Source organism: Leuresthes tenuis, unplaced genomic scaffold (genome assembly GCF_036924035.1).
Source record: "Leuresthes tenuis unplaced genomic scaffold, fLeuTen1.0.hap1 SCAF_18, whole genome shotgun sequence".
In the NCBI taxonomy this organism is placed as follows: Eukaryota; Metazoa; Chordata; class Actinopteri; order Atheriniformes; family Atherinopsidae; genus Leuresthes; species Leuresthes tenuis.
Window position 1 is genome coordinate 2,758,546 of NW_027325372.1, and position 12,665 is coordinate 2,771,210.

The window sequence follows — 12,665 nt, forward strand, 5'->3', positions numbered from 1 at the left end:
TTCTCCCATTCATGCCATTTGCTCTCGTGGTACCTGCTGCAGCAGCTCTGGGCCTCATATTCTGTCTTTCTGAGACAAAATACAAATTTTTAAAACATTTTTCTGAACTTAAACTCACCTCGAGTAAAAACAAACAACAACAGTGGTGGACATCCCCAAAAGGGGAGAAGTCTTCTTCATGAAATGCTTTTCTGGGAGTATCTGGGACATTACATCATATCTGTGAAGACGCACGGAAACAGCTGGTGTGTCAAATCATTTTAATCTCTTTTAGGTCAGGTTCACAAAGTTGATTCAATTCCCCCAAATGTGCAGAAAACCTTCTTAAAAACAGGCAGAAATCACCTCAAGAGAGGTTTTGGTTGTACGTTTACAGTCTAAAATCTTCTAAATGAGGAAAAAAATAGAAAAGAAATGGAAAACTGGCTGGAGATTTCATGTTACACCTGCCTACACTTTGTAACAGAAAACATGACCCGAGATCTCCCCCATGATCTTCAGTAATAGTGTTTCCACGAGTAAATCATTTATTTCTCACGCTTGAGCACAATTAATCAATTATTTTGACAACTAATCTATATTTTTACATCACTGTAAACAACTCCTTCTGTTCAGGCTCTTAACAGCTTTCTGTCTGTTAAAAAAAGCTTTTAATGTTAAGAAAATGTTAACATTTTATATGAAATACTAAATGTGAGGACTTCAAATGGAGAAAATGTTCTCTGGAAACAATAACACTCAAGTCCTGATTCTACATTTTAGCAAACGTTAATCCAGTATTTCGCTCCACAAAGAAAACTCCTGGAAGCTTCTGGTTGGCAGCAAACAGGTTAAAACAAAAGAAACATATTTATGAGATTCTAAATTAAAGATTAAATGTGATGAAAGAGCGTCTTTGTTTACGGGTATTAGAGCTTTTTCGAGATGTTTTCACATGACTGTGGGGTTTGTGGCAGCTTCATGTTGTTTCCCAGCTGAGTCCCAAACAACTTGTTTTGATGTTCCTTTTGTGAACCGGAAAGAGTCCGAAACAGACTCCTCAGAACAGAACAGGAAGTCACTGAGGAAGAATTCCTCCTCTGTGGGGTTTGATCTTAAACAGTGACATCTCTCCTCCTCTGATTGGATCATTTCTCGTTACATTTACCTGTATATTTGTAGTACTCTGAGATGGAGGTGACTTTGCAGCTTCAGTATCTGTTACATCAGCATCAGAGGTAATAACAGCAGGTGCGTCTGCACGAACCGTCAGAACCAAAGAACAGTTACTGCAAATGGTACAAAAACATCGAACACCACCTGAGAGTAAAGCAGATCAGTTAAAACTGTGAATTTATTGCTATTACTTCCTGTGTGGAGCAGGGCTGCTGCTGCTGGAGAAGAAGCCGGCGGCGAGTCAAACGAGCCGAAAGCGCCGTTATAAACGGGTACGGCGCTGTGTTGAAGTCGCAGTTCACTAAAACTAATCCATGTGTTGAGCATAAACACGGATTCGACTGCAGAGCCTGCAGCTCGCTGCAGTCTTCCTCCCAAACAGTAGGTGTCGCTACAGGAGCTGTGCAGGAGGTTCATGATTCAAACTTTACTACAAAGGTTCGACCGCTCCGTTGAACCCGAAGCAGGTTTTCATGTTTTTGTAACACCTGCAGTAATTGTATCTTGTTGCATGCACGCTCACACAGTGCACGGCTGGCCACAAAAATCAGGAAGTGCACAAAAAGTGCCGAAATGACACCAAAGCACCTCATGTGCCAGGTCCTGCGTCATCAGTTTCAGAGCCAGCTGCAGACTATAAAACAAACTGAGCAGAACCAATCAGAGAGGGAGACATGAGACACTGTCCCCGCCTCCAGAGTCGTGTGTTTAAGGTGTGTTGAAGCTTTTCTACTCGCTGATACTGACGTGCACGCGCCTGGGCGATCGCTAAAGGCCTCGAGCGTTTGCTCAGCATGTGCTGATGATCCATCTCAGAGCTGAGATGTTTCAGACCAACACAGCTGCTCACCTGGCAACAAATCTCAAGATGAAGAGAATAAATAAGCACAGACGTCTCCTTTCATTAAACTCACCTCAGCATCAGCAACGGATGGCTTTTAAAACTACAGTCCAGTGATTAATGTGGCGTATTTAAACCCAGCTGCTCCCTGCAGCTGTGAACGTAAAGATTCAGAACGTCGAACAGCTCTCAGACATCTGAGAACATGGAGGAAACAGGAGGAAGGGCGGAGCCAGAAGCCGCCGTCAGTACTGAAAGGAGATGACGGAGTTCACTTTGTAGACGTGAAACGAGCGGTTCCAGAAGACGCGGGTGAAGTAGTTCGTGTAGGGCGAGTAGTTCATCTTAATCTCGTGGCAAAATCGTCCGTGCTTGGAGAAGGAGTACATCTCTCCTCTGTCGTAGACGACCTGAAGGGGACGAGACATTCAGACTCTGTCTGGCGTCATCATCATTCTGAACAGGATGTGGAAACTCACGTGTCCGTTGGCGATGTCGAGCAGGTCTTTGACCCTGCAGCCCTTCTGAAACGTGAGCTCGTTACAGATCGACTCCTCGATGATCACGTAGTTCGTCTTCTGAGCCGTCAGAAGTTTGTAGACGTCCTCCGCAGATCTCATTGCGTACACCTGGTACGTCTAAAAGCACGGGGAATAATCGAATATTTGGGTCATTTCGGCCTTAGTTTGTCGTTTTAAGCTTCTTTAAAAAGGGGAACTCCGGTATTTTTAAACCTTATTTCTGGCCTGAAATACGTTCATCTACTCACTGAGAACAGTTTGGTGAAAGTCGGCGTCCTTCTGAAGATATTTAGATAACTGGAGATCCATATAACGGAGTGAACGGGGCTTAGAGGATGCAGCCTCTAAATAAGGCATTATCTGTCTTTATTTCACCAATACTTTAAGAAGAATGAATGAATGAACGTGTGCTATAGCTCTGTTAGCTCATAGCTGCTGTTATGTGGCTACTTGCAGCTATAGGAGAGCTAACGGAGGGATTTCTACACAGGCACTCTACTGGGACCACTTCATCCACACGCCCCCCTGCAGCACAGTTTATTCACTCCGGTAAGAACGTCCATCTTACTCAAAGTCGTCGTTCACGTCGCCAAAATCTGATAAATATCCTGCCATGTTGCACAAAACTATCAGCAGCAAACTCTGTGTGAAGTTAGCCGACTGTCACAGAGCACGGAGTGAATAAACTGTGCTGCAGGGGGGCGTGTGGATGAAGTGGTCCCAGTAGAGTGCCTGTGTAGAAATCCCTCCGTTAGCTCTCCTATAGCTGCAAGTAGCCACATAACAGCAGCTCTGAGCTAACAGAGCTATAGCACACGTTCATTCATTCATTCATTCGTTAAAAGGGGAAGGTCGAGGTTTAAAAATACTGGAGTTCCCCTTGAAGCATCTTTAAAGGTGACATATTCAGTAAAAATCCCTCATTTCTGTTCCTGGGAGCCTCGTGCATGAAGACCTCAGAAAACTGTGTCTAATTGTTAAATAAAATGTCATTTTTCAGCGTTTTCTCTGACTGTAAACAGCTTACAAATTCAGTTTCCAGTACAGTGAAATCTTTCATCTCACTCACATCTTCGGTCCTCTTCAGCAGGTCGATGTCCGTGTAAAGCGGTAAACTAGTAACAGCAGAACCAGAACACAACTTTATGGTTCCCAGCAGCTGAGGGCTGCCTGCAAACACAGCCGCCACCGGAGCCTGTGACCTGGAGGAGAAGAAAACACATTTCATCATTTAATTCCACAGTGATGGACCGAATCACTGCAAATAGAGAAAACCAGATGAGCCACCTGATCCAGCTGATCAGCTCAAATGTGTCCGGGTCGTAGAACTCCTGCAGATCTGCCAGCTCTGCCAGGACTCGAGGGTAGTACTGAAACAGGAGACAACATTAAATTAGACTTTTTAAACTGGTTAAAATCAGTTTGGGTTTCAGTCCACACGACTGAAAAAACATCCAAACTTCCCAGGCAAAGCTCACTCTTGGTCTGAATCCTGCCTCACTCTGTGTTTCATAAAGCAGAAACAGCCACATCCTGTCACCTCTCCACAGAGGTGCCCCAGGGCTCAGTGATGGAGCCCCTTGTTTTTCCATCAAAGTCAAAGTCATTTGTAGCACATTTCATGTACAAAACAATTCAAAGTGCTTTAAATAAAATAAAATCATTGCAGCAGGGAGCAGAAAAAGCATTAAAAAGATGTAAAAGAATGTAAATAGAAAGAAATAAAATAATTAAAATGAATAAAAAGCAACAGTTTAGATAAGTTTCATTTCACAGAACAATTCAAAGTGCCTCATAAAATAAAAGCATTGCAGCAGGGAGCAGAAAAAGCATTAAAAATACATAAAAGAATATAAATAGAAAGAAATAAAATAATTAAAATTAATAAAAAGCAACAGTTTAGATAAGTTTCATTTCACAGAACAATTCAAAGTGCCTCATAAAATAAAAGCATTGCAGCAGGGAGCAGAAGAAGCTTTAAAAATACATAAAAGAATATAAAGAGAAAGGAATAAAAACAAGCAACAGTCTGGTTAAGTTAACAGATATCCTGCAGATTTCATGCATAGAGACATGAGAAAAGACAGGTTTTTAACCTAGATTTAAAAATGTCTCCATTTGGTGACAGTTTAACCTCCTCTGGCAGTTTGTTCCACTTGTTTGCAGCATAAATAAACAGCTAAATGCTGCTTCTCCAGGTTTAGTCTGGACTCTGGACTGGACCAGCTGACCTGAGTCCTTGGATCTCAGAGCTCTGCTGGGTTTATATATATATACAGATTCTGGGATTTATAAACCATAAGCAGGCTTTTAAAATCTATTCTGTGACTGACTGGAAGCCAGAGTAAAGACTTTAAAGCTGCTGTGATGCGTTCAGATCTCTGAGTCCTGGTTTAAACTCCAGCAGCAGCGTTCTGGATGAGCTGCAGATGTTTAATGCTCTGTTTGGGAAGTCCAGTTAAAAGATCGTTACAGTAATTGAGTCTCCTGGAGATGAATGCATGGATGATGGTCTTTTTGGGAGAGAAAACCATAAAAAGAGCTAACAGGTTAACCTTAACCCGTCCATCTCAACCTTCAACAATCTCCTGAGAACATCTCAAACAAACCTGACTCGCACCTGCTCTACTTCTACTTTGTCCTTTAAATAGAAATCTCTCCAGAAAAAGGGCTAAATGCCTCACCTCTCTCCACAAACTGAAGCCAATGATGGTGGGAACAGCTGTGCTCAGAATCAGAGACTGGAGGGTGAAAGAGGAAATAAGACACAGCGTCAGTAACAGCAGGAATAATTCCTCATTCGTCGTAACCAACAGGGTCTTACCAAGACTACTGGATGGATAAACTTCAGCTTGAGCCATTTAAACACAGTCATCCAGAGGTCTGGAGAACACACTCCGAATGCTGTAAACATGCAGACATACGGCGTCCACAAATACTTCATCCTGCGTGACAAAAGAACACAGAAAATGCTGAGTTGGGCCAAAGAAAAACCAACAAAACTTACCTGAGAAGACGTGTAAGATACTGATGAACACACCCATCAAACAGCAGAGCCAGGCCTCCAAAAAACAACGTGTGAAAAACATGATAGATGACCGCAGGCTGCTCTCCTATTCGTCCATCCTCAAGTCTGTGGGCGGTGCTCATTGGCTGCCCGCTGGGAAGGAGGGAAACACTGTTGGCATCATGACATTAAGCACAAGAACTGCTTCCTGCGGCCTCCAACAGGAACTTAGCAACGACAAATCATCACATTTATTCATAGATTTATTGCTCAATGAGACTTTTCAACAAGCAGGACTTCAGATTTGTGCAGGAAACAACCATCAGAGACAGAAACTCTGAACACACGTTATTCATGACAGGTTTAACAGGTGCCCCGGACACACCTTCAGCATCCTCTGACAGCTGGAACACAAATTCATGCTGGCCTGCTCGGTTCTTTGGATAAACGGCCTTCAAGAGCTGCACAGAATGTGTTATTTATCCCAATATTTGGGTCCAGCTGTGGCTGAAGAGGTGCAGCGATCAGAGAGCGGTTGCTTCACTTCCTGGTTTTTCCAGCCCACCAATCAAAGTGTCTTTAAACAAGATACTGAACCCCACACTGGCCCAAAAGTCGCTTTTAGCCCGCCGTCTGCTACGAGGGCCTTGAAATGCATTCGAAACGGCGCCGATTTACCGCTGATGCCTCACCTGAGTCTCCGGTAGATGGCCTGCAGCGCGGACAGCAGGCACACAGCGAGCACCAGCAGGTAGAACGGAAGAACCGAGGCCTGCGTCAGTCGCAGGAATAGGTCCTGGCCGGGTGCTTCGAGACCGTCTTGGCACAAGAGGAAGTTGGTGATGAAGTCGCTGGAACAAACACAAACGGTGCCGTTAAACGACGTGAAACGACCCAAAATAGACTGAAAATAACGAAACACTCACGTTGTTGTGTTGAGCCCAAATTTTACTTCAAGGAACTTCAATATGAAGTCGCTCTCAGTTACTGGAGTAAGTTTCTGTGGACAAACAGCTGTTACTTAGCAACCGCCACTGAAAGCTGTTAACTGCCCCAATAAACAGAGGGAGTTTACCTTGACCAGGTAACTGAAGGTGATGCCTGTGGTAAAAACCAGGTGGAAGTGCAGGAAGAGCTTCATCACTCTGGCCACAAGAGGACCCATCTTCATCTTTTGCTGGAACAGAAGAGTTTTCTTAGCGAGACGATAAATATTGATTCTATGCGGTGGTTCTCTAATCTGTCGGCACTGTGATGGAGGTCGGGCGTGAGCGGGTAAGCTAACTCTACCTGGAAGTACCTCGCGAGCACTGAGCCAATCAGGAGGCTGAGCAGAGGCGAGCTGAGCAGGGTGGCGTTTTGAAACTGGAACAGGTAGGCCAGGAACAAGGAGCTGAGGTACACCTTGTGAATGTCGGCCATCTGTTCGCCCCAGAGGGGACAGAAGAGAGGTGTCAGCTCGTCCGATCAGCATGCAAACAGCCATTTATCTACAGATTCAGCATTTAAATCCTACTAAAACAAAACAGAGGACAGCTCAAGCGTTTTTTTGAGTTCCTGCCCAATAAAATGCACCTACGAGCACCTTTAACACACACTAATGAGCACATTATATCTCATTTATTCATTAGCACAGAACAGAACATGGAAAAGGACAGTTCTTAGACAGCTGGAGACATTTCCTGAAGCTTTAGATGCATTTCTATCAGGACTGTTAAGTGTTTCTGGATGCTACGTATGAGTCTTCTTCTTCACAGCTAAACTAACTACAAAGTCTAATCTGCTGCATTGTTCTTACATTTGTGTGTTCAAAGGAACATCCGAGCGCTAATAAAACTACAGCTCGTTTTCTAAAGCTCCTTAAAACTGCAGTCGTGCACTAAAAACTGAGTTTACTGAAGCTCTGGATGAACAAGGCAAAGCAGCCCAGTTCTGTCGCTGCAAAGATCTCCAATAAAAAGGTTTTCAAGCCTTTTTCTACCAAAACACGGTCTCCCGAGACTTCCCCGCGCTCCCGCCATCCCGAGCAGTTTAAAGGAACACAAACACCAGCATTCTTTCATTATTCTGCACGAGGCGAGTGTGTTGCTGCGAGGCTTTTAGGGCTTTATTAAAGGCAGGCTGGGCGTTACCTTCCGTGGCGGCACCATGTCAAAAGAGTCCAGCAGAAAGAGACAGAGGCCCTGCACAAACAGCACGTAATGAGCGTGTTCCCACACCAGGAGGAAGGTGAAGGTGGTGGCACTCATGGTGAGATAGCAGAACATCTAGGGAGAAACACAGCTCATGAACCTGTTCGCTGAGGTCTTCCACACGAGTATCTGCAAAAGGAAGAGACGCCCACCTCGGTGGCAGAGCTGATGTTGTTGCTCAGGAATCCGGTCAAAGCGGCGACCTGGCAGGAGAAGTAAGGCAGAGCCCAGTTATCCCGCAGAGGGATGGCGTGGTCCACTTTGGTGGTGTCTGGTCTGAGGGAGAAGAGGAGAAACGCTTTGGGGGGATTTTATGTGATAAACACTGAACCAAAGAACAGCCGTAAGTCTCTGTGAGCCACTGAAACAGCTTCAGCTCCTTTGACTTGGGTGGATTCTGCTGGTGTTCAGCAGCCTTTAAGTCACTGATTCTCAGCTGGACTTTGAAATGTGACCAGATGCTGAAGACCGCCAGCGCGCACAAACACCTGCTGCAGAGCAAATAACCTCAGTGTGTCCTTAAGACCAGAATGGGACGGATATGGTGGATATTTATCCCGAGGAAAAGCCGGGTTCATCCTTTGGATGAACACCTTGGAGCCAGGTATGTGCTGCCAAGCAGGAAGGATTGACAGGAAGTTGCCTTCAGGGTCTCTGCAGGTTTCAACAAGTCAAATTTAAGACTTTTTAAAGACCAAAATGAATACAAATTAAGACCCATTTCACAGCCATACTGGCAAAAAAGTACAGAAGGCATGAAGGAAACAACTCTTTTTTAACAACTCTTTCTTGTTGGAATAAAAAAAGCTTAACTAAAAACACCAGAAGCCTCTCTACTGTCAACTAATATTTGTTCTTCTGTTAACTTTGGAAAAATCAAAATAATTAAAAACAAGACTGATTTTACATTTTAAGACCTTTCAAAATCGTATTTAAGACATTTTATGAAATTTTAAGATAATTTTAGACATTTTAAGGCCTTAAATTCAAATTATTGGATTTTAGACATTTTAAGACTTTTTAATACCTTGCCTTAGACTGCACACAGGCAGACCTTATTTAACTAATAAGGTTTTGTAGATATTTTACATAAATTCCTTTAAAAAAAAAAACCATTTAAATCGCAACTTGTTAAGGAAAATTTTTTTTTTAAAAATCAAACCAGTGTATTACTTTGGCTTTAATTATCTGAAAGAACACGAGGACTCATGAGGAGAAACTCTGACAGATTTCCTCTCACCTGTTAATCACGTACCAGGACACGGCCAACATGCCAGCCACCCAGCTGCCGCTCATCATCCAGCTGCACACAAAGAGGGCGGTGACGTAGACCGCCTGCAGCCCGAAAACCGCTCCGATGTAGAAGTAGACGGGTTCCACAAAATCCTGTTTCAGACACAGCAAGCGCTCAGAAATGCTAAATAAACAACTGAAACAGTGAGAAAAACAATGATGGATGATAATAAATGTTTGAAGGAGATATATTACGCCCTTTTTAACTATTTGGCACACTTTTCTGAGGTCTTTTTGGGATGTATAAATTATATCAGTTTGAACAGGAGTCAAGGAGATATGAGAAGTTCAACCAACAAGGCTTCAACCGGACGTCAGTGAGGACAAACTGTCATGCTGCTGTGGAGAGTTAGCAGCAGATGCTAACAATGCTTTCTCATCAACAGTGATGGACCAACCAGAAAGCTTCAGCTAACAAAGTAACGTGGGAACAATAATGTTCATCTTTCAGAAAGGAACAGCAGTAACTCCTCAGAAGTTGGTGTACGTCATCTTCATTAGCTAAGCTGTTAGCGTTAGCTGCTGCTAAAGGAAGAAATAAATCAGTAAATAAACCATGAGGAGTTATTTCTTCATTAGCTAAGCTGTTAGCGTTAGCTGCTGCTAAAAGAAGAAATAAATCAGTAAATAAACCATGAGGAGTTATTTCTCAGATCCTTCCATTTCCCTGCTCTGAAGTTCAGGCTCTGAGAGTTGGAACTGATCCTCTTTGTGGCTCAGTTCCTTCAGTCCAGCGTTGAACTGGACCAAGTTGTTAAAACAGTGGGATGAAAAGTGTTTGCTGCACATTCACAGTCTTTAGCTAACTCTGCTGGAACATTAGCCTCAGATATAGTTTATCCACTGGGCTCTTATATCCTCTGAGGCTGCTGCTGGATGGAAGATGCATGCTCCTCAGTGCAGCTGACAGCAGAACATTTCCACCAGAAGCTGGCTTCATCCGTCCAGCAGGGTGGATGCGAGTGGGCGGGGCTTATCGGAGGAGGCGGAGCCAACTTAAGGAGTGACGTACTTTAGGAATTAAAATCAGAACGGCTCGTTAAATGAGGAACTAAAAGAAATACCGGGGTTGTGTTTTAGGGGAGTTCAGACGGCCTGATATCTGCTCCCAGGAACAGGAAGAAGGATTTTTACTGAATATGTCACCTTTAACTGAAACAACCACATCAGAAACAAGACTTTAGAGGAAAAGATGTGTGTAACAGCTGTCCAGCAAAAATATGAAAGCACGAGAGCAAGGTGGCGCTATCGAGCCTTATCCACTCTGCAGGGTGTCGATTTATCTGTTTTTAGATATTTGACAGATGAATTTGGGGAGTTCGTGATATCTTTAGGAAAATTTGCACCTCAAAGCAAAACTTTGTCTCCTTGAGAAAAAGATGAACTTCCACTCAGGAATGATGAAGTCTCACAAAGCGCATCTGAAAACTACAAAGTAGAGCAAAAGAGAAGTACATCCTCACCTGGCTGTCGGTGATTCTGTAAATTAAGCTTGTGATGAGTTCTGGATAAAGAAATAAACGCTCCACTGCATTGATGGTCTGGCCTGAAATAGTCTTGTTATCTATCGTCAGCTCATAAAACCCTGAAAAACAAAACCCATGACGTCAGCTACTGTCGATCAATACTTAATAATGAAGTGAATAATTTCACAAGAAGCAGAGAGGACAGACAGATGTACCTCTTTCAAAGGATGGAGCTGCCAACATGTGCTTGTAGTAGTAATAATAGAATCCGCTGCCTCCCTGGAAGGAGATTTCCCGCTCCAGCTCCTGAGAGAAAAATACAAAGAGCTGTGAGCCAGATGGGTGGCAGGAACAGGCTCATGAAGAAAAAGGAAAGGAAATTCACCCACCTGTCTAGTTGAAAACCAAAACTTCCTGTCGTGATATGCAGACAGATAAGCAGCATAAAGCATCCCACAGGCAACTGCTGCCAGACACCCGAACAACACCCTCACCAGGCACTGCAAGAAACCCGCTGAGGAGCAGAAACACAGCTGTAAACTCAACGTCATTCAGCAGGGTGGAAAAGAAAGGACACATTTTCACTCTCTCTGTTCAGCATCGCTCACATCTGGTGGAACAAAATGTACAAGATGATAAACTTCAGCCTGAATACATGAATACACAAGAATATATACGGCACCAAGCCAACATGTCAAAGTAGACGGACATATGCAGCAGAAATGCTAAGCAGAAAAGGGATGAACCAGTGTTGTGTCGACACAGAACAGACAACTTAGCAAAGAAGCCATTTTAAACTGGATCTTTAGGCACTTTGTCACAAAGACACATCATTTGTTCCCATTTCTTTAGCTGCAACTATGAAAAACAGCAAAGATAACACAGTTTGACAGACAGAAAATAGGATTTCTGCAGCAACAAGGTGATTCCCAAAGAGCTATTAGCTGAAAACTTATTCACCTTCATTAAACAAGGATAATGCTCTCCAGGTGAGTCCTGGCCACTACACGAGTCTTTAAACAGTTACACTTACATCCAGATGAGCTAGGTTTAGGTCCTGGAACAGATGACTGGGGTCTTTTTGATTCTTCTTCCGTTTCATACTGACCTTCCTCACCTTTACCACCTCCATTCACCTCCTTCTCTGTGTCAAGACCTGTTCAAGTGGAACAACAGACACACGGTCCACAGTTAACACCTGGATGTCAACAGATGTCCACTTAGCAAACAGCTACATTACTAAAGCTTACGTTTAGTTTGCAGCTCTGGCTCATCTTGCCGCTCTTCTTCTTCAGTGTCTCCTTTCAGAGTTTCCGATTTCCGACATCTTAACTCAGTCATGATGAGCACCGATTAACCCTGGAGGAGCAGCCTGATGTGATGAGGAAGCAGCATGCTAGCTAACAAGCAGCTAGCTGACCGGAACGCCTTTAAATTATCATTTGGCTTTAAGCTGTCAGGTTAATAGTCTTTGACCTTTTAATCAGGCTGAAGTCCTGTTGGAACCAGTAGATAAAAAGCAGCACAGTCGAAGTTTTTACGAGGATGTTCACTGAAATCTTAGCTCTGCTTCGCGGCTGTAGTGTTCAGTGATGCTGCATTTGTTAACCTCGGAAATTAAATAATTTGATTCCGAGAGGTTGGAATTTTCGACTTCCGCGCACAAAGAGTGCGGAATCATGCCTGCCGTGAAATTTGCTGTTTTCAGTTCATAATTATTGTGATTATTTATTTAAAAATGTATTTAGTTTCGTTTTGTCTAATTTCTTTGCTAGTTGAAAATCCGAATATTCAAGTTCTCAGTTGCCTTTGAATGCAGCGGAAGAAACCGCTTGACGGTGATTGGCCACTCTAAGAAATCCCTTTTTTTATGATTCTCCAAACTTTATTAACAATACAGAAATGTTACAAACCGACGTACAAGGATGGAATTTTTTGCAAAACTACAAACAAATCTTAAAATACACACAAACAACATATTTTAAAACGCGATAAAGAGAAAAAACAAGTTGTTCAGAAGCACCAGCTCCCTTTTCAGCTACCTGTTAACCGCTGTGTACAATTGTGGATATGAGAGGAACACAGGAGAAGTTTGTGAACCTTTAAACTACAATACACTTTTACATTCAGACCCTTGTTGAGGTCATCATCTTCTACTGAAAAATATTCCTGCCTCAAAAGCAGTTGTTA

The 12,665-nt window shown here is 43.2% G+C and overlaps 2 protein-coding genes across 3 annotated transcripts in view; one reads left to right on the top strand and one right to left on the bottom strand.

The window, feature by feature from the left end:
* Nucleotides 1-12,665, top strand: part of LOC140274674 (tripartite motif-containing protein 16-like) — a 93,920-nt gene that overhangs the window by 44,727 nt on the left and 36,528 nt on the right. The gene's annotated exons all lie outside the window — the stretch shown is intronic.
* On the bottom strand, nt 244-12,081 carry LOC140275098 (probable C-mannosyltransferase DPY19L4). Of its 2 annotated transcripts, XM_072370484.1 has the most exons (19): nt 11,726-12,081; nt 11,509-11,631; nt 10,865-10,989; nt 10,691-10,781; nt 10,473-10,594; nt 8,957-9,102; nt 7,869-7,992; nt 7,657-7,791; nt 6,815-6,946; nt 6,600-6,701; nt 6,451-6,524; nt 6,217-6,375; nt 5,558-5,677; nt 5,342-5,462; nt 5,202-5,258; nt 3,805-3,887; nt 3,587-3,719; nt 2,476-2,634; nt 244-2,406 (listed from the first exon to the last, which is right to left on the bottom strand). In XM_072370484.1, exons 1-19 carry the CDS (start codon nt 11,814-11,816, stop codon nt 2,242-2,244), a joined length of 2,262 nt encoding a protein of 753 aa, XP_072226585.1. In that variant the 5' UTR covers nt 11,817-12,081; the 3' UTR covers nt 244-2,241. The 2 variants fall into 2 exon arrangements, with proteins under 2 accessions (XP_072226585.1, XP_072226586.1); XM_072370485.1 differs by lacking the exon at nt 10,865-10,989 and having other exon boundaries at nt 11,726-11,814.

Coding starts and splice junctions, on each gene's coding strand:
- LOC140275098 (XM_072370484.1), bottom strand. CDS start 11,816: ATGACTGAGTTAAGATGTCGGAAATCGGAAACTCTGAAAGGAGACACT. Junction 10,990..11,508: donor TAAACCTAGCTCATCTGGAT/GTAAGTGTAACT, acceptor TCTGCTCCTCAG/CGGGTTTCTTGCAGTGCCTG. Junction 5,463..5,557: donor CTGGCTCTGCTGTTTGATGG/GTGTGTTCATCA, acceptor TTTGTCACGCAG/GATGAAGTATTTGTGGACGC.